This window comes from Bos taurus, chromosome 5, assembly GCF_002263795.3.
Source record: "Bos taurus isolate L1 Dominette 01449 registration number 42190680 breed Hereford chromosome 5, ARS-UCD2.0, whole genome shotgun sequence".
Classification (NCBI taxonomy): Eukaryota; Metazoa; Chordata; class Mammalia; order Artiodactyla; family Bovidae; genus Bos; species Bos taurus.
In genome coordinates, this window is record NC_037332.1 from 22,671,825 (window position 1) to 22,693,802 (window position 21,978).

The following is a 21,978-nucleotide window of genomic DNA, read 5'->3' on the forward strand; positions in this document are numbered from 1 at the left end:
AGCAAATATGGAGGAAAGACAAAAGATTTACTTTAATCCTAGAGCCCAGTAGATTATGTTAAGAGACTTATCATTTGTCCTCTAACATAAACTTTCTACACCTGAATGATTTAAGAAGTTTCAAGAACCTGAACACTAACATGATACTATAAATCAACTATACCTCAATTTTTTATAAAACAGAAAAGTTGTAAGAATGAGGAAGTGGGGGGGAATGGATACATGTACATGTATAGCTGAGTCCCTTTGCTGTTCATTTGAAACTATCACTACATTTTTTTGCTAATCCAGCTATATTCCAATATAAAATTAAAAGTTTTTTAAAAACTCAAAAAAATAAAGAAATGAAGATATTGCTTAAGAAATTTAAAGACTGTTTTCATAAAATGAATAAAATTATGCATATTATATAGCAAAAGAAAGGCACACATTAGAGATTAACCATTTTTTAAATTGAAAACAAAACCAAGTACAAAGTAATATTTCTAGAATGCATACTATTTCCAATGTACTTTATTATAAATTCAATATATTAAGGAAAGGTTATTAAAACATGTACCAGCCACATAATTGAAGTTGGGTATTAATATAGAACTGCATATATACCTTGAAATTTTCTAACTTTTAGCCCCAGAAACTTACTTTTACTTTCAAAAAAAGTAGCTAAAACATATGAAATACATTCACAGAATCCTGTACCTCACTGATATTTAAAGGTCTAGACAGAAAAGCTGTTGTATAAATATTACTTGACCATTTTAATATAGTTAAAATCCCTGTCAACCAACCCTAAAATTGGAACTTGATGTATTTACTATGCTACGTAACTTTCCTGTAAATAATTATTATAAAATCATAAGACTATGTGAATCAAAGAACACATAAAGAAATAAAGGTTTGCACAGTGATGGTAAAACTTAGTTTATTTTTTTAAAAGGTCACTAAAGGAAGTAATAAATAAATCCATAACCTGAGAAACCTTAAACACCCCTTTCTCAAAAACTGATAGAAACGACCAGAGAAAACAGTGGCAAGGATACAGAGGATTAGAACAACAATATCAACCAACTTAACCTAACTGATATTTACAGAACACTTTACCCAACAAAACACAGATGTGCACAAGGAAACTTAACCAAGATAAACCATACACTGTGCCATAAATAAGAGAGTTTGAAATGTCAGAATTTTAGAGTATGTTCTATAACTACAATGGAATTAAATTAGAAACCAGTAACAGTAAGATATTTAGAAAAACCCTGAATAGTTGAAAAGTAAGCAATATACTTCTAAGTAACTCATAGAGCAAAAAAAAAAAAAAAATCACAAAGGATATTTGAAAACACAAACTGCAGAGTAATGAAAATATAAGATGGAAACTGGAGAGAAAGAGCTGCATGCAGTATAGGTGGTCCTTGAGAAAGGGGAGCCCTGTACCCCATTATTTGGGCTGAGTCCTATGATCAGGGGTGGGGTTTAGTCAAACCTCAGATATGTTTGCCCAGTCCTCCTTTCTTAGTACTCTAAAAATTCAGGACCCCATATAAAAGATGTCTGCATAAAATGTAAAGGCAAAAAATAAAAAAAAAAACAAAACACCTTACTAGAAACACAAAATTTCCCCCGGAAAGAACTACTGGGCCCATAGGGGCCTCAGAAAAGAGAACAAGTAATGACTGAGCGACTGAACTGAACTGGACCACCTCAAAGGTCATCTTTACTGTCACATGACTGGGTTCCAGAGGTGAAGAATCACTTAGTAGGTGATACAAAGGATCAGATGTGGGCTGCCGTGGTAGCTCAGTGGTAAAAGAATCCGCCTGCTCGACTCTTGATCCAGGAAGATCCCACATGCTGCTGAGCAACTAGGCCTGTGCGCCACAAAGGCTGAGCCAGTGCTCTGGAGCCCTAGAGCTACAACCGCAACTAACGAACCTGCGTGCAGCCTACAGTCCGTGCCGCAACGAGACAAGCCACCGCGATTAGAAACTGGAGTACTGAACCAGAGAGTAACTCCCACTCGCCACAGCTAGAGAAAGCCCATGCAGCAATGAACACCAAACAGAGCCAAAAATAATGAATAAAATAAAATTATTAAAAAAAAAAAAAGGATCAGATGTACTCCCCAAATACCTAGGCGCTGGAAACTACATATGTTGAGTCACAAGAAATGCCATTTGAGGCACAAAATGCATCTGTATATCCTCACATTCACAATATCAGGATCAAATTTACTAGACATGAAAACAAAAACGTTTTGTCATCACTCCCAAAGTAAGGATGAAACCATGGAGGTGCAATTAATTATTATCAACTTTGATGGATTTTAATTTCATTTCCCTGAAAGGCACCTTTCCAAGGCTATCCATCGACTTCCATCTTTACTATTATCGACTTCCATTTTTACTACTGACAGTCAAAAACCCTCACCCTCTTGACAGAGATCCAGTCTGTCAGCTCCATATTTGGCCCTTAAAGACAAAGTCTACTAAAATGTGACTGGATACACGCCATCCTATTTAACCAAATTGTGATGGCTTTATTTTTCATTAACATTAATATCAGCAGTTTACAAGGTAAATCTTTAAGCCCTGTGATAGGAAAATTGAAATCTTATGAAAAATTTAATACTTAGTTTATAATCCTCTCCCATAAGTAGTTTAGCTTACGTTTCTTTCTCCATTTCAAGTTGTTTACTCAATTCTGTGGCTCGAAGCTCTAAATCTGTGTTCAGCTGTCTCTGTTGTTGTAGACCCTGCAAAGCTTGCTCCTTGCTTGCTTTAACTTCAAGCATATCAGCTTCTAGTTTCTATGGCAGAAATATAATATAAAACCATTTTAATGTCAACAATTATCTATTAAACATTACAACATTAGTTTATACTCAAACTGACATTAACACAAAAAGTACTTGTGTTAATAAAAAAACACAAAAATACTTGTGTTAATAACAAAAAAACATTCTAAACTCATTATTGAATAAAGGAGCCATTTACCTTGCAATCTTTCAGAAGATCTAGTAGCAGAGTTTTTGTATGAGAGATAGTCACTAAGTTTTAACTTTTAAAATGAACTGAATAAGAGAATAAGCTTAAAATAATTATATTTATTACTTGAATAAAAGTTATTAACTCAAGTATGAAAAAACAAAGGGCCCAATTAAACTTTATAATCTTTAAAAATATATATCTTTATAAATATTCAAAACTAAAATGGAGTTGTCATGTCGTCCTTCTCATTAATAGCTCTTGACCATAAATACAAAGCCAATTAAACTTGGATTTGGCATCTATAATCTCTTCATTCAGATATTATTCTTCACAGTGTGGCTTCTATCTCATATATATACATATAACTGTGTATTTTTACAAATTTACAAAATCAAATTGTTGAATATATAGTTTGAACATCTATAAGCAAAACATTTTCTTAATAACTACAACTGGGAAAGGAGTACCACAGGTTGTATACTGCCACTCTGTTTATTTAACTTATTTGCAGAATACATCATATGAAATGCCGGGCTGGATGAATCACAAGCTGCAATCAAGACTGCTGGGAGAAATATCAACAACCTCAGATATGCAGCTGGTATCACTCTAATGGCAGAAAGTGAAGAGGAACTAAATAGCCTCTTGATGAAGGTAAAAGAGAAGAGTGAAAAAGTTGGCTTAAAACAACATTCAAAAAACGAAGATCATGGCCTCCAATCAATCACTTCATGCAAACAGAAGGGGAAAAAGTAGAAGCAGAGACAGATTTTATTTTCCTGAGCTCCAAAATCACTATGGACAGTGACTGCAGACACGAAATTCGAAGATGCTTGCTCCTTAGAAGGAAAGCTATGACAAACCTGGACACCATAGTAAAAAGCAGAGACATCACTTTGCTGACAAAGGTCTGTAGTCCATAGGTCCAAAGATCCAGGACTGGAAAAGGTCAGTTTTCAATCCAATCCCAAAGAAGGGCAATGCCAAAGAATGTTCAAACTGCCATACAATTGTGCTCATTCACATGCTAGGAAGGTTATGCTCAAAATCCTTCAAGCTAGGCTTCAGCAGTTCATGAAACAAGAACTTCCAGATATTCAACCTGGGTTTAGAAAAGGCAAAGTAACCAGACATCAAATTGCCAACATTTGTTGGATCTTAGAGAAAGCAAGGGAGGAGTTCCAGAAAAACACCTACTACTGCTTCACTGACTATGCTAAAACCTTTGTATGGACCACAACTGTGGAAAATTCTTAAAGAGATGGGAATACCAGACCACCTAACCTATCTCCTGAGAAACCTGTATGTAGGTCAAGAAGCAACAGTAGGAACCTTACGTGGAACAACTGACAGTTCAAAATTGGGAAAGGAGTATACAAGGCTGTACGCAGACACCCTGTTTCTTTAACGTGTATGGAGAGCACATCATAAAAAATGCCAGGGCGGATTAATCACAAGCTGGAATCAAGACTGCCAAAAGAAATATCAACAACCTCAGATATGCAGATGATACCACTCTAATGGAATAAAGTTTAGAGGAACTAAAGAACCTCTTGATGAGGTGAAAGAGGAGAGTGAAAAAGCTGGCTTAAAACTCAACATTCAAAAAACCAAGATCATGGCATCTACTTCCATCACTTCATGGCAAATAGAAGGGGAAAAAGTGGAAGCAGTGATAGATTTTATTTTTGGGGGCTCCAAAATCACTATAGACAATGACTGCAGCCATGAAATTTAAAGATGCTGAAAGAAAGCTATACAAACCTAGACTAGACAGTGTAAAAAGCAGAGAAATCACTTTACTGACAAAGGTCCATAGAGTCAAAGCTATGGTTTTTCCAGCAGTCACATATGTATGTGAAAAGCTGGATGATGAAGAAGGCTGAGTGCCGAAGAACTGATGCTTTCAAATTACGGTGCTGGAGAAGACTCTTGAGAGTCCCTTGGACTGCAAGGAGATCAAATCAGTCAATCCTAAAGTAAATCAACCCTGAATATTCATTGGAAGGACTGATGCTGAAGTTCTAATACTTTAGCCACCTGATATGTAAAGCCCACTCAATGGAAAAGACCCTGATGCTGGGAAAGACTGTAGGCAAAAGGAGAAGAGGTGGCAGAGGATGAGATGGATAGATAGCACCGGATATGAATTTCAGCAAACTCCAGGAGATAGTGAAGGACAGAGGAGCCTGACGTGTTGCAGTCCCTGGGGTTGCAGAGAGTTGGACATGACTTAGTGACTAAACAACAACAAAAAGATACTCAAACAGAATTCTCATTACATGCCCTTCAACTAAAAACAAATAGACAAAAAATCCTTTCTGTTCTTTTCAACCATTACACCATGTAATTTGTATACTATTATTACTGACCATAATGAAAAGGGAACCCATAAATAGAACTGTAATTTTCTTCTTCTATGCACATCTATACATACACACAGCCCATGATTCTACAGTTGTACAGAATCTGTACAGAATCTGACTGTGAAGGTGTAAATTTCACATATAGTAATTTGAGAAATTTATCAAAGAGCAAAGGACTCAGGTCAAATCCTTCTCTAGTATATGTAGTTATTTAATTTCTTTAATATAAATCAACACTTTCACTTGAAGTTGAGTTAAAGAAAAACAGTTTACCACAGTGAAAATTTTAATAATCAGAAATAAAATCCAAAGGGTATAAATGTAAAATGGAAGAAATATACCATAACTGAGTATTATATGGGAATAAGGAGGGAAGGAGATATGAATTATGAGGTAGAAGAGACTTCACAACAACAAAAATAAGTTTCCTGTAATTACAGAGTAGATACGGCTGTCTCTCTGAAACATTTAGGCATTACAATGGAACCAGTATATATATTAACTGCTATTTGCAAAGCCATCCATTAGTGAAGAAATTAAAAGTAAAGGTGGAATTCAAAATTAAGACATGAAAAATTACAAATAATTTTTATATCACAACTTGACCTTCACCTGCAAATTTAAAATCTTGGATTCCTTCTAGGTCATCAACTTCCATTGCTATAGCAATAGAAAATATGGCTAGTTTTTTATACAAACCTTGATTTGACCTTCTAATTCTTCAGTTTTCTGTTCTAAAGACAGATGTTTCTCTTTGTATTCTTTAAGATGACTTTCCAGCTGACTGCAATGTTCTTGCTTGTCCTGCAACTTTGTAGTGACCTGATCCAACTGAGTAGTGATCTTATTTAACTCCTATAGAAAGTATAATTAAAGACAACTTTGGTAAGCTTTACTTTGCTGTAGGGCCCAAATGTTTGCTCAAAGTAAAGCAGAAAACTCTTTAAGAAAGTGTTTTGAGTAAGACCATAAATAAGCCTAATAATCTATATGAGATTATATTTATCCATCAACATAAAGGACCTGAACTGAAGTTGTACACACTCTGAGATACTACGTTTATACACATAATAGCTCAATAATTTTTTCTAGGAAGAGTTATTTTAGAAGCCAAAAGATACAACAGGATGTTAAGCAGGCTAATAACAAAGTAATGCTTTTATACTATAATTAAATATTTTCAATGTTCAAGATACCATTTTTAAAAATATTTTTAATTACATTGATTACATTATAATACTTGTTCAATTGATTTGGAATATCTAATTGCAGAGCAAAATAAATAAAGATTATTAGGAAATCCACTGCCCATAAATACTATTAATGTTTTGATAACTTTCCTTCTAGACTTTTCTGTATATTAGTTTCTTTTTCTTTTTTTCTACTTTTCAGATAAAGGATATCAGTTTACATACAGTGTTACTGTAACTTCCTTTGTTTTTATAACAAAGCATCATAAAACTGTGACATTATCTTCCAAACTATCATTATACATGACTGCATAAATTTCTATTGTATTCATATAGATCATTATTTAGCCAAATACCCTTGGTGGTATTCTTGGATTGCTATAAACCTTTCCAACAGATATGCAAACACCATTCTTAAAACTATGATTATTTCCCTAGGGTAAAGGACTAAAAGTGAGATTAAGAATATGAAAAATCTTAAAGGTCTTAAATATACTGCCAACCAGCTTTCCCTATTACCATCAAAAGGTTGAACTACAAGCAACGTGTGGAAGCGACTTGTTCTTCTACACCATGCCTAGCCTTTACAGTGTTAAACACATGCACACAAACATTTTACCTTAATAAGGGCATATTACTGTCTTAATTTGCAATTAATTCTTAATGAATATGAAGATTTCCTAATGTAGTTTTGATCTTTCACTTCTTTTGGTAGATTCATTTATTTCTTATGTAAAAATGTTTTAAACAAAAATATCTATCTTTCATCAGACATACTTCAGAAAATGTTCTATTATTTTGCTACTTGCTTTAGAATTTTGCTAGTAATATTTTGGGCAAATAAAAATTTCAACTTTTATGTGGTTATTCTTATACATACTTTTTCCACTATACTTTCTGGCACTGATCTATAGTACTTAGAAAATACTTTATAGACCTGTTTAGCAATAATGTAAAGTAAAAACCAAGTTGTAGAACAACATACATAGAGATACCATATGTATAAAACAAAGAGACCTGTATGTGTACACATACACACACACATATTTTTTCTTCAATGTTTACAGAAGTCTGGAAGGATATATACCAAACTTAAAAGCAAAATTTCCATATAAGGAGAAAAATGGATTGCAGTTAAAGGTAAATATAGAGAAAGGTTTTATTAACTTGATATATACTACTATATTATTAACAAAACTTTTTGGATCAACAACCAGTATTGCTTCTCAAGTAAAAAGTAATTTTAAAATTCCTACCTGGTCAAAGGTAAGAAAAATCTACCAGCATTTTAACCTTGGATTCTGAAGTACGAAGCTTTTTTCTATCAGAAGTGTTGAGAATAACAACTCTGGTATTCTTTCTAGCCCCACTTTTACTCCTACCCCCAGGAAAAGAGTAGTAACTCTTATAATTGAAATGGAAGACATGCTGCTCTTTTCCTGCCAAGAGGTAAGTATACCTGGGTTACCACCTGACTGTCCACTTAAAACAGGTATGGAAGTCTGTCTCTCCTTCCCAGTCATTGCCACTTAATAGGATGAAGAAACAATTCAAAAATTAGGAGTTAACATTTCATCACACCAAGGTCTCTATTATGGGAGAAAAACAGTATTAAGCAGCTCAACCACAACTGCACAAGGTGAGCTTTATCAAGAACATAAATAACACACTTCTCTTTTTTGGCTGCGCCTCACAGTTTGCAGGATGATTAGCTCCCCAACCAGGGACTGAACCCAGGCCAGGGACTGAACCCGGGCCACCAAGGTTATCCACCAAGGTTAAGCGAAAGCACCAAGTCTTAACCAAAGACTGCCAGGGAAGTCCCAAAGATTATATTTTATCTCCATCTGTCTAACTCCTGTATATTCCACTCACTAGTTCGGAACTCAAGGAGAAATTAAGGAGAATAAGCAAGTCAATCACAATATTATATCAAAGTATCATTTTCACATATTTTTCCAGTTAATTTATCTACCAAAACATTAGGTTATGACAGGAAACTGCATCAAGTTCTCCTACCTGCTGTTTATCTTGTAATGCATTTTGGGCTGTGTCCAGATGATTCTGAAGATCTGCTCTCTGAGCAGTTTTTGCTGCTTCTGCTGATAGCAATAATTCAGTTTTGGCTTTAACCTGTAACGAAATTTACAACTCATTTAATTTGTATTTAATTCTTGGTGTCTGCGTGATGAGTGTAAAATACTTTTCTCATTAATTTTAAAAATTAAATCTTTCAGCAGAAAACAAAAATTTAGACATTAAAAAATAAGTATGTGATAATCCCCCAAACAGGAATGAATAGGAGAGAATACTCCTAATAATGTTCTAATAAATGATAAAAAAACGTCCCTGTAGAACACCAAAACACTCCTTTCTCTCTTAAATTGGACATCCACATATTGAATTATCTGTAACTCATCTAATAAATTTTAAAAAGAAAGGTGTATCCTCTTTTTTCCAAATTCTTATACTTATTTTATTATTTCTGGTTTTAATGGAATTATTCTCCTAAAATAAAGAAAATTAAAGCTTAGAAATGTTTCTAAAACTTTCTCTACTGTAGTATAGAATAAAAAAACAATAATGAGAATGGAGAAAGAAATATATCTTAATTTCCACCCCGTGACTGACTCACAGAGCAAGGCTTCCATATTGCCCTCTGAAGGAAAACATATTAAAATACATACTTGTACTATATAAAGTTATTTTTTGGCTGCACATGCAGCTTGAGGGATTTTAGTTTCCCAACCAGGGACTGAATGTGGGCCTCAATGGTGAAAACACCAAGTCCTGACCACTGGACCACCAGGGAATCCCCTAAAGTTTTGGGTGTGTGTTTGTTTTTATTAAATCAAACATTTAAAGTAAAATTTAAAAATCAAATTCAAAATAAACATCTGTAACAGAAATATAATGGTATAATAACAAACTACTTTGAACTTCAAAAACAGTAGTAACGGCCTCATGGAAAAAGAGAAAAGTGCAAAACTCTGGTAGGGAGAAAGGCAAACAGGAAAGCTCAACAAACTGTCCACATACAACTTTAATTCCTATTTCTATTTTTTCAATTAATAAGTAAGGCAGGGGGTAGAGAAGAAGAGAGAAAAATTATTTAAATGTGATAGCTTAAAACTAGTGTTTTATTCATACAAACAAGTTGCACAATGCAATATTACCTGTATATCAAGCTGGGAAACCTTCTCCTTGCTTTCATTTAACTGACTATTTAATTCATTGATGCTGGATTCTAGGGAAAGGACACGGTCTTGTGCAGCTCTAAGATGTGCCTTCTGCTCCTGCACCTGGTCATGCAAATTCTCCTGGGCTTGTTTATGGCTTTCTGACTGATTCTTCAGCTTCTCTGTTAGCTGAGTTACCTATCATATAAGCAAGGCTCTAATTATGAAGGTCACAAATGATATAACAAGAATGAAGAAGAAACCCAAATGTAAGCACCATAAGAATGTTAAAATACTCTAGGATAGATTATCTCAACTTTTTTTTTCCAAGAAAAATTATTCACATTTTTCCAAAAATAAGTAAATATAACCTCTCAGAATCATAACAACATCACATTCAGAGATTCTTACCATTTTTAAAACCAACTCTACTGAACTATAATTTAAATACAAGTTATGCAATTCAATTATACAGTTTGAGGGGAGTTAATCAATATGTACATTCATTTAACCATCACCACAAACAAGCAAGAAAACCTTATGATTACCTCCAAAAGCTTCTTCATGCACTCAATACCCTCCACTCATCTCTGGCCCCAGACAATCACTGAGCTGACTATTAAGAGTTCTTTATATATTCTGGATGTTCCTCAATTGTCAGATATATGTCCTACACCTGTTTTCTCCCAGTCTGTGTCTTAGCTTTTATTTTTGTAATGGTGTCTTTTGAAGAGCATGTTTTTAATTTAGGTGAAATCCAACTCATCTGATGTTTCTTTGGGGTACTCTGGTTGGAATTCATGAGTTTCTTGAATCTGTGCTTTCATATTTTTAATCAACTTTACAATTTTTCAGTCATTATTTCTATGAACATTTTTCTTTGACACAAATTACACACACACACACACACACACACACATATGTATACACCATACACACAAACATACATATATCCTAGACTACATGTTATCCTACAGGTCACTGAGGCGCTCTTCATCTTTTACCCCAGTCTTTTGTCTCTCTGGGCTTCAATGTGGACAGTTTCAATTACCTTGTCTTAATGGTCACTGATATTGTTTTTTCCACTTAATATATTCATTCAGTGAAATTTTCATTTTAGGTATTATTTTAACCTCTAAAAGTTTTATTTTTTTGTTTCCACTTCTATTTTCATTATTATATTTTTCTCTTTATATCCATATATTTTAAAGCTGTGTTAAAGTACTTATCTGATGACTCTATCCTCTCCTATTTCAGGTTTTATTTCCATTGAATCACTTTTCTCTTACTTATAGCTCATATGTTTTCCACTTTGTGTTATCCATTAATTTTTTTTTATATTTGTTATGACAAGTCTGAAATTTGTCTTCTTTCAAAGAATATTGAATTTTGCTCCAGTAGGCAATTAATATACTTGTGGTTCAGCTGCATCCTTTTGAGGCTCATTCCCATGCTTATATACACTAGCTTTTACTCTAGGGCTAATTTGGTTTTAATTCTAAGGTGTGACATTACTGGGGTTTCTACTGAATGCCCCCAAGTGTCTTTCTTCTCTGACTGGTGAAGACCTGAATGTTTCCAAGCTCTCTGAGTTCTGATCATTTTTAAGTTGCAGCTCCTAACAACTGTTCACTGTCCGGCCTCATGGAATCTCTCCTTAAGAGTGTAAAGCTTAGCATTCAGCTAAAGGTTCAAGCAAATCCCTACACAGATTTCTGGACCTTTATCTCACATTGTTGCCTCCTCTCTGACATTCTGTCTGCAAATCTGAGTTCCATCTCCCTGAATTCCAAATCTCTCGTGCTTTAGTTCAGTGAGACCACTGTGCTTTCCTTGGATTTTCTCACCCTGCACCAGTCTGAGAACTGTCTCCAGGTCAAAAGTTGGAATGGTCAAAAGGCTCACTTCACTTGCTTCTCTTCTCTCAGGGATGAAAACCCTGTGCATTTGCTGTACAATGTCTGAAAACTAGTTTTACACAGTTTTTTCCACTTTTCCAGTTGTTTATAGTGGGAAGACTAAAGAGGTATCAGTTATTCCAACATGGCCAGAAGCAGAAGTACATAGATTTACTTCTATTTATTCTTTCTTCAAAATTGTGTACATTTTTCTGATCATGTTTGTATAATAAGCAATGTTAATTTGTATGCAACTTTAACTAAAAACTAGTATAAACTGGTAACTAAGGCTAACTTTGAAACCTGGAGGAAAAAACTTGTGTTATATTCTAATACTCAAATTAGAAAACTGAAATGACTTATTGTTTAATACTTTCTCATTTAGATAATTACAATTCCCTTATTGGACAATTCTTTCCAAAAAGTGCTTATTACAGTCTGAAAATGTATTAAGCTAAATTTTATAAGCTCCATTTAAACTAACATACAGATGTTAGAATAAGGCAACTAGTTACCAAAATTATTATTAGCTATGTATTCCAAAAACATACATCATTAAAAGATAGGTAACCACTAAGCCTAGATATTAACCAATACACAGTAACAACTAACACTTGATTAGTAGTTCAGTTTATATTGTTACTCACTTTTTTCCAAAACATCACAAAATGCCATGAGATAACGTATTATTAATAACTTTTCAATATGAGCTAACTATACTTTTCAAAGGAGCCAACAAAGTGAAATGATTTGCTCATGGTCACACAGGTAATAAATTACATCCTGGGACATTAACTGAGAATTCTGTCATCAAATCATGCTAACTTACTTTCACTACAATAGCAACCCACCTCTGAGGTAAATGAAGTATTTGTCAGAAATACAAAATAAATTTAAAAGTACTAAAAATAATAGAAGAATTATTTAGATAGAACACTTAGTAAGATTTAGAGAGATAAAAGTAAATTTTAGAAACAGAATACACTTCACAAGCTTACTTGTTCCTGTAATGTATGGTTTTTTTCTTGTAATTGGTTAAGAACAGCAGTCTCTCCCTCACCAGCCTGAATTTTTGCATAAAGATCTTCTCTCTCCTTTTCTAGTAAAGAAATATTTTCTTTGCTCTTCTGTAATAAGGCTTCAAGGTTCTGGATCTTTTGGTCCTTATCACCAATTTGACGTAGTACTTGTTCCAAATCATTCTGTAAAGAATTAAAAACTACTGCCTTAAGGATAGAGAATTTAAAAGTTATTCCTCAAACAAAATGACAGATGATAAATTTTAAGACTCAAACTCTCAGTGTTACATTTTTTTTATTAATCATTACATTTTAACATGGCAAACTTATATAACTAGAACTACATATTTAACAATAAAACCTACATTACTGATAATAAACTAGAATTTAATAACCAATAAAAACCTTCTTACTACACATTCTTACTCTAACACTCTGGCTTCACCATCTACTACAATGTTTGTTTAATCCATTTTGAGACACATGGGACTCCTCATTATTCCTAATCACACCAGGCACACTTTCACCTTGGAATCTTTGCACTAATCATCTCTTCTACCTGGCACACTTCCCCAAAAGTCAAATGGCTCACTCCCTCTTCTTCAAATGTTTGCTCAAATGCCACCTTCTCAATCATACCTACTATGATCATTACATTTTAAATTACAGCCTTTTCCAATACTCCCTCTGGAGAAGGAAATGGCAACCCACTCCAGTATTCTTGCCTGGAGAATCTCATGGGCAGAGGAGCCTGGCGGGTTATAGACCATGGGGTTACAAGAGTCAGACATGACTTAGTGACTAAATCAACCAACCAACCAACCAATACTCCCCTACTACTACTAAGTCACTTCAGTCTGACTCTGTGCGAGCCCATAGACGGCAGCCCACCAGGCTCCCCCGTCCCTGGGATTCTCCAGACAAGAACACTGGAGTGGGTTGCCATTTCCTTCTCCAGTGCATGAAAGTGAAAAGTGAAAGTGAAGTCGCTCAGTTATATCCGACTCTTAGCGACCCCATGGACTGCACCCTACCAGGCTCCTCCATCCATGGGAGTTTCCAGGCAAGAGTAGTGGAGTAGGGGCCATTGCCTTCTCCATACACCCTCTAGTAAATAGCTTTTCTTTCCATAGCACTTATCTTCTAACACACTAAATAATTCACTTATTTTTCATGTTTATCTGCCTCTCTCTACCTTGTCACAAGAATGTAGGCTGCAAGAAAGTGAAGATTTTTGTCTGTTTTATTCATCAATGTATCCAAGACACACATATTCTAAGACATTTATTGAGTGAACAGAAAAATAAGTGATTGAATTTTAACACATATACACTCATGAAGGCTCATTTCAGCAGCCCAGTTGGACTCTTCTATAGCTCCATTACGGGATCCTCTTTTTCACTTTACCAAGGCCTCCATGTTTTACCTGCAGTAGCCCACCACCCCCAGAACAACACTCATTCATGTTGAGAGCTATCCGAGTCACAGCCTCTGCCCTAATCATTCTAAGAGAGCCAAATGAGAGCCAGAGAGCCTCTACTCAGAAAAGGCCCTAACGAACCCTTCTGCAAACTTCACAGCAGCCCACACTACCTTGCTGAGACAGAGCCAGCAGCCAGCTGGTACCCTCAACAATGTGTGCCAACAAGGTGAGATCAGTCACTTTCAAACATGCTTCTCATCCTCGAAGTTTCAATCACAAAACAATGAAAAGCAACCTCATCTCTCTGCTCTCATCCTCTGTTCCTGCCACTAAGACCCCTCTCTGCACAATCCACCAATCTTCTGGAACCACAGCTCCAGGCCTAAGCTTTCCCAGAACTATCACTCTATTCCAAGCTGAAACTTGGTTCTCCCTGTACAGGTGCCAATTCCCTATCAGCCCTCTCTCATATGTAAGGACTGTTCTACTGGGCAAGCAGAAGAGGTTGACTTTTTCCAGATTTTTTTTTCTCACCGCCATTAATCTCTCCCTCAAATAAAAATTTTAAGCTGCTCTGGGAATTATGTATTCATTTTCTATGTCTATGTTGTGTTGCCATCATCTATGAATCCCTACCTCATTCACTGAAGACTTGAGACCTGATTTAGTCTTTTTCTCAATCCCAGTTTCTGCCAATTTCCTGGGAAATACAAAATACATAGAGAATTAAGAATACAGCTTCAACATTCACAGCATCTTAATTCCTGGACCTTTACTCATTCCACTCAATCACCCACGTGCAGGATCTTCTAAATCACCTGAAATTGTTCTAGATAAAAATATGTCAACTCTCCTACTCTGTGAACACAACTTCCTAACTGTCTTCCAATTTCATGACCTCACTTTTGCTCTTCAAAGAGACATTAACCTCAATTTTCTTCTAGCTTATTTAGTATATACCTAGCTTTTCTTCCTGAACCTCACATACGGATATGAACTACCTTAACTATTCTTTCATCTACATTCTCCATTTCCTTCTACCCACAAATTGCCAAAACAGCCACCCCAAAAAAGCCCAATTCTTAGATCAGTGTTGCAATCTGCTTTCTTCATGCCTACATTTCTAAGTAGTATTAGAGCAAAATCACAAAGCTACATAGATTGATGCCACCACAGATTTCTAGACTCCAACCTCTACTACATACTCAGAATCATTTCTTCACTCCTGTCACTGAGTGGAATTTTCGACCTCAGATATACCCCTGAACATCAACTTAAAAGTTTAATCTTTAATAATCTCAGCCTACCTGAAGTTCAACTATTACCATTCCAACTTTATCCAAGGAGGGGAGGGGTTATCTTCAGGAATGCTCTACCATGATTTTTCTTCACCTTACCTATAAAATTACATATATAATATAATGTAACATAATAATATATAATGCCAAAACGTGGTCCAGCGGGGGATGGAAAACCACTACAGTATTCTTGCCATGATAACCCCATGAACTGTATAAAAAAGCAAAAAGATATGACACCAAAAGATGAGTCCCCCTGGTCAGAAGGTGTCCAATATGCTCCTGGGGAAGAGCAGAAGACAACTACTAATAGCTCCAGGAAAAAATGAGGCAGCTGGGCCAAAGCAGAAATGACGCTCAGCTGTGGGGCTGTCTGGTGATGAAAGTAAAATGTGTTTTACAGTATTGCATAGGAAACTGGAATGTTAGGTCCACGAATCAAGGTAAATTGGATGTGGACAAGGAGATGGGGAGATGGCAATAGAGTAAACATCACCATCTTAGGAGTAAGTGATCTAAAATGGATGGGAATGGGCAAATTTAATTCAGATGACCATTATTATCTACTACTGTGGGCAAGAATCCCATAGAAGAAATGGAGTAGTGTAGAGGTCCATTAATAGACTGGAACTTGGCGGATCAAAGTCGATGATGAAAGAAAAATATAGAGAGAGAAAGACACCAGTATTCCCTGGGTTACGTGGAACTCCAATAAAGCCCTACAACAGGGCTCGTACGGCTCACGAAGGCACAGGGCGCCCTCTTAGGAGGTCTTAAAAGCCCAGGCAGGAAAGTGAGTTCAACAGGCTTCCATGCTCCAGAGAACTAGCCAGAGAGAGAGAAAGACAGACACGGAGACCCAGGTTCTGGTGGAACAAGGGTGCTTTAATCATGTCTGTGTGAGTATATACAAAGTTCTACAAGGACTCAAAAAAATAAAGAACAAAAACCAGACGTATATCAACCGTCACCAAGGTAACAACAAGGAACAACGATGGTCATAAGGCCAGAAAACAATCCATATCTTGAGTAAGAGGGTCGTGACTAAACAGTTTTTCCTTAGGGTAACAGGTTACTGAAGGAAATCCACGCATGCGTTCCGTCCCATGACCTCAGTCCTGGGAACAGCGTGCCACTCCACTCGTTCCTGTCTACCAGGAACTGATAAGGAACAGAGGGTTCATGAGAAACAGAAAACAACATACAGGAATCCTAAACATAAATGTTCCCTGACAGGGCAGCCCTCATAATCAACAAGAGTCTGAAATGCAGTACTTGGATGCAAACTCAAAAACGACAGAATGATCTCAGTTCATTTCCAAGGCAAATAATTCAACATCACAGTAATCCAGGTCTATGCCCCAACCACTGATGCCAAAGAAGCTGATCAGGTCTATGAAGACCTACAAGACATCCTAGAACTACCACCAAAAGATGATGTCCTATTCATCACAGGGGATTAGAATGCAAAAGTAGAAGTCAAGAGATACCTGGAGGAACAGGCAAGTTTGGCTTGGAGTACAAAATGAAGCAGGGCAAAGGCTAACAGAATTCTGCCAAGAGAATGTACTGGTGATAGCAAATACCCTTTTTCAACAACACAAGAGATGAAGTCTACGCATGGACATCACCAGATGGTCAATACCGAAATCAGACTGATTACATTCTTTGCCGCTGAAGATGAAGAAGCTCTATATAGTCAGCAAAAATAAGACCTGGAGCTGACTGTGTCTCAGATCATGAACTTCTTCTAGCAAAATTCAGTCTTAAACTAAAGAAAGCAGAGAAAACTACTAGGCACTAGGCCAGTCAGGGAAATCATCCCAAAGAAAAAGAAATGCAAGAAGTAAAGTGGTAGTCTGAGGAAGCTTTACAAATAGCTGAGGAAAGAAGTGAAGTGAAAAGCAAGTGAGAAAGGGAAAAGTATATCCAAATGAATGCAGAGTTCCCAAGAAAAGCAAGGAGAGACAAGGTGCCCTTCTTCAGTAAACAATGCTAAGAAATAGAGGCAAACAACAGAAGGCCGAAGACTACAGGTCTCTTCAAGAAAACTGGAGATATCAAGGGGACATTTCATGCAAAGATGGGCACAATAAAGGACAGAAACGGTAAAAACCTAATAGAAGCAGCAGAGATCAAGAAGAGATGGCAAGAATACACAGAAGAACTGTACAAAGAAGATTTAATGACCTGGATAACCAAGATGGTGTAAGAACTCACCTAGAGCCTCGAATGTAAAGTCAAACGGGCCTTGGAAAGCACTGCTGCCAATAAAGCTAGTGGAGGTGATGGAATTTCAGCAGGGCCATTTAAAATCCTAAAAGATTTGGATTGGGATTTGGGAGAATGGCATTGGAACATGTATAATATCATATATGAAAGAGTCACAAGTCCAGATTCGATGCACGATACTGGATGCTTGGGGCTGGTGCACTGGGACTATCCAGAGGGATGGTATGGGGAGGAAGGAGGGAGGAGGGTTCAGGATGGGGAACACATGTATACCTGTGGCGGATTCATTTTGATATATGGCAAAACCAATACAATATTGTAAAGTTAAAAAATAAAATTTAAAAAAAAAGTTAAAAAAAAAAAGTAATTAATTAAAAAAAAATAAAATCCTAAAAGATGATATTATTAAAATGCTGCACTCAATATGTCAGCAAATTTGGAAAACCCAGCAGTGGCCACAGGAATGGAAAAGGTCAATCTTCATCCCGATTCTCAAGTAGGGCAGTACTAAAAATGTTAAAAATACCAGACAATTGTGCTCACTTCCCATGCTAGTAAAATTATGCTCAAAATCCTTCAAGCTAGGCTTCAGCAGTATGTAAACCAAGAACTTCCACATGTACAAGCTGGGTTCAGAAAAGGCAGAGGAACCAGAGATCAAACTGCCAACATTCGCTGGATCATAGAGAAAGCAAAGGAATTAAAAAAAAAAAAAATCTATTTCTGTTTCACTGACTATGCTATAAAGCCTGTGACTGTGTGGATTATAACAAACTGTGGAAAACTCTTAAAGGGATGGGAATACCAGACCATCTTGCCTGTCTCCTGAGAAACCTGTATGTGGGTCAAGAAGCAAAAGGGGAAAAGGTGGAAGCAGTGACAGATTTCTTCTTGTTGGGCTCTAAAATTACTAAAGAGGCTGACTGCAGCCATGAAATTAGAAGACAACTGCTTCTTGGAAGGAAAGCTATGACAAACCTAGACAGCATATTAAAAAGCAAAGACATTAGTTTGCCAACAAAGGTCTGTATAGTCAGGGCTACCGTCTTTCCAGTAGTCATGTATGGATCTGAGAGTTAGACCATAAAGAAGACAGAGCACCAAAGAATTGATGTTTTCGAACTATGGTGCTGGAAACACTCTTGAGAGGCCCTTAGACTCCAAGGAGATCAAACCAGTCAATCCTAAAGGAAGTCAACCCTGAATACTATTTAGAAAGACTGATGCTGAAGCTCCAATACTTTGGCCACCTGATGTGAACAGCCAACTCACTGGAAAAGACTACTGCTGGTAGAAGGAGAAAAGGGCGACAGAGGATGGTTGGATGGCATCACCGATTCAACGGACATGAACCTGGGCAGACTCTGGAAGATGACGAGGGACAGGGAGGCCTGGCATGCTGAAGTCCAATGGGTCGCAAAGAGTCAGACACAACTTGGCGACTGAACAACAACATAAATAAAACAGAAAACCAACAAGAACCTACTTATAGCACAGGCAACTATACTCAACATTTTGTAATAATCTATAAAGGAAAAGACCCTGATAAACAATATGTGTACATATATATAAACTATATGTAAAATCTATTATATGTTATAGATTTTATATATATGTATCTGTGTGTATATATACAGTGAGAGGGAGAGAGAAGGAGAGTACTGAATCACTTTGCTGTACATGTGAAACTAACACTAAGTCAATTATACTCAATAAATAAATGAATAAAACACACACACACACACACATACGGGCTTTCCAAATAGCTCAGCAGGTAAAGAATCCACCTGCAATGCAGAAGACCCCAGTTCCATTCCTGGGTTGGGAAGATCCCCTGGAGGGCATGGCAATCCACTCCAGTATTCTTGCCTGGAGAATCCTCCATGGACAGAGGAGCCTGGTGGGCTACAGTCCATGGGGTTACAAAGAGTTGGACATAACTGAGTAACCAAGCACAGCACATATACATACATACATACATACACACACACACACACACACATATATATACACACCTTTCCTCAGTCTTCCAAAGATATCCTTCAGAGGCTATGTTTGAATGTTATTCATTCAAACCACCCATTGTTATCAGTGACATCACAGTTTATGAATACCTTATTCCTTCAGTCACCTTCCATTCTCCAGTATACTCAATTATCCCCACTCTACTAGTCCCTTTGTTCTAGATTGTCAAGGCTGTATATTGTCACCCTGCTTATTTAACTTATATACAGAGTACATCATGAGAAACGCTGGATTGGAAGAAACACAAGCTGGAATCCAGATTGCCAGGAGAAATATCAATAACCTCTGATATGCAGATGACACCACCCTTATGGCAGAAAGTGAAGAGGAACTCAAAAGCCTCTTGATGAAAGTGAAAGAGGAGAGGGAAAAAGTTGGCTTAAAGCTCAACATTCAGAAAACGAAGATCATGGCATCCGGTCCCATCACTTCATGGCAAATAGATGGGGAAACAGTGGAAACAGTGTCAGGCTTTATTTTGGGGGGCTCCAAAATCACTGCAGATGGTGACTGCAGCCATGAAATTAAAAGACGCTTACTTCTTGGAAGGAAAGTTATGACCAACCTAGATAGCATATTCAAAAGCAGAGACATTACTTTGCCAACAAAGGTCCGGCTAGTCAAGGCTATGGTTTTTCCTGTGGTCAGGTATGGATGTGAGAGTTGGACTGTGAAGAAAGCTGAGCACCAAAGAATTGATGCTTTTGAACTGTGGTGTTGGAGAAGACTCTTGAGAGTCCCTTGGACTGCAAGGAGATCTAACCAGTCCATTCTGAAGGAGATCAGCCTGGGTGTTCTTTGGAAGGAATGAAGCTAAAGCTGAAACTCCAGTACTTTGGCCACCTCATGCGAAGAGTGGACTTGTTGGAAAAGACTCTGATGCTGGGAGAGATTGGGGGCAGGAGGAAAAGGGGACGACACAGGATGAGATGGCTGGATGGCATCACTGACTCGATGGACACGAGTCTGAGTGAACTCCAGGAGTTGGTGATGGACAGGGAAGCCTGGCGTGCTGCGATTCTGACTCTTTGTGAGTCAGACATGACTGAGCGACTGAACTGAACTGAATAAACATATTCAAGTATCTCTGGTTTTTAAGGAAGAAACATTTCCTAGATGAAGTTCCACTCCAGTTTCTGCCCAGTCTTTATGGAATTCACATTTGAATTTCATTCCTTCTCTTTACAAATTCCTCTTTATCAGTGTCACCAATGGCCTCATGTTGCCAAATCCAAAGGATTCCCAGTCTTCATCTTGTTTGACCTCCCTCCTGCCAATCAGTCAAGCCAAAATCCCTAGAATCATCTTTGGTTTCTGTCAGTGCCCCATATCAATCTATCAGTAAATCTGTCAGCCTTACCTTTAAAAGCATATCTAGAATCTGACTAATTTTCACTACTTACACTATTTACACTCTGTTCCAAGCCACACCATTTCTTAATTTTTAAAGTAGTCTCTTAGCTCATTTATTTGTTCCACTCATGTGTCCCTATCATCTACTCTCAATACAGTAGTCAAAGTAATCCTGTGAAATTATAAGTATCATCATGCTATTCCACTGCTCAGAACCCCCCAATGATTTCTCATCTCACTCATAATAAAATCCTTAAAATTACTAATGAACTCGACATGTTCTGATCCTTTGTGATCTCTATGACTGTGCCCCCTTTCTCTCTCTCATCACTCACACCACTCTACTCACTGGCTTCTTGATGTTCCTAAGACCTGCTCCTCCTCAGGGCCTTTTAAAGTATTGACACTCTTCTCTCAGATATCCACATGGCTCACACCCTCCCTTCCTTTAGATCTTTCATCTTTCAGAGAAGCCTTCCCTAGCAACCCTATCTAACCATGCAGTCCACCTCCAGCTCCCCAGATATTTCCTACTCCGCATCCCTTTTTTCCATACCACTTACCCTTATCTCCATACCACATCTAACACACTATATATTTTGCCTATTTACCTTGGTTACTGTTTGTCTTCCTGACTAAGCTCCACAAGAACAGACATTTTTGTCTGTTTTCTCTGCCGCCATATGCACAAAATCACTTCCATGGCTAAGAGGAGACATGAATATATATTTGTTGACTGAATGAATGAAAGAACAAATAAATGAATATAATATTTGGGTCTCTATCCACCTGACTCCTTGCCACTATCCAAAGACAGACAAGAAAGACAGGCATATTACCTCCTGCCTGCTTTCAGCTCCAGCATTAGCTAGCATATCATTAGATTGCCATTTCCCAGAAAGCGGCACTGTGTCTGACTCAGCACTCTGATTTTAGTGCTTACCACAGTGCCTGACACACAGTGCTCCATAATGTTCAAGGAATTAATGAAGACTACAGAACAAA

At 37.0% G+C, this 21,978-nt stretch overlaps 1 protein-coding gene across 3 annotated transcripts in view; it reads right to left on the reverse strand.

Moving 5' to 3' along the window:
- The window catches only part of EEA1 (early endosome antigen 1), a 130,510-nt gene that overhangs the window by 24,652 nt on the left and 83,880 nt on the right, over positions 1 to 21,978 (reverse strand). For all 3 annotated transcript variants that reach the window (XM_002687214.7, XM_005206125.5, XM_059886839.1), the window contains 5 exons: positions 12,622 to 12,825; positions 9,723 to 9,923; positions 8,566 to 8,679; positions 6,056 to 6,211; positions 2,670 to 2,809 (listed from right to left, as the gene is read on the reverse strand). In XM_002687214.7, the coding sequence (XP_002687260.2) occupies positions 2,670 to 2,809; positions 6,056 to 6,211; positions 8,566 to 8,679; positions 9,723 to 9,923; positions 12,622 to 12,825 (815 nt within the window). The remainder of the gene's footprint in view (positions 1 to 2,669; positions 2,810 to 6,055; positions 6,212 to 8,565; positions 8,680 to 9,722; positions 9,924 to 12,621; positions 12,826 to 21,978) is intronic.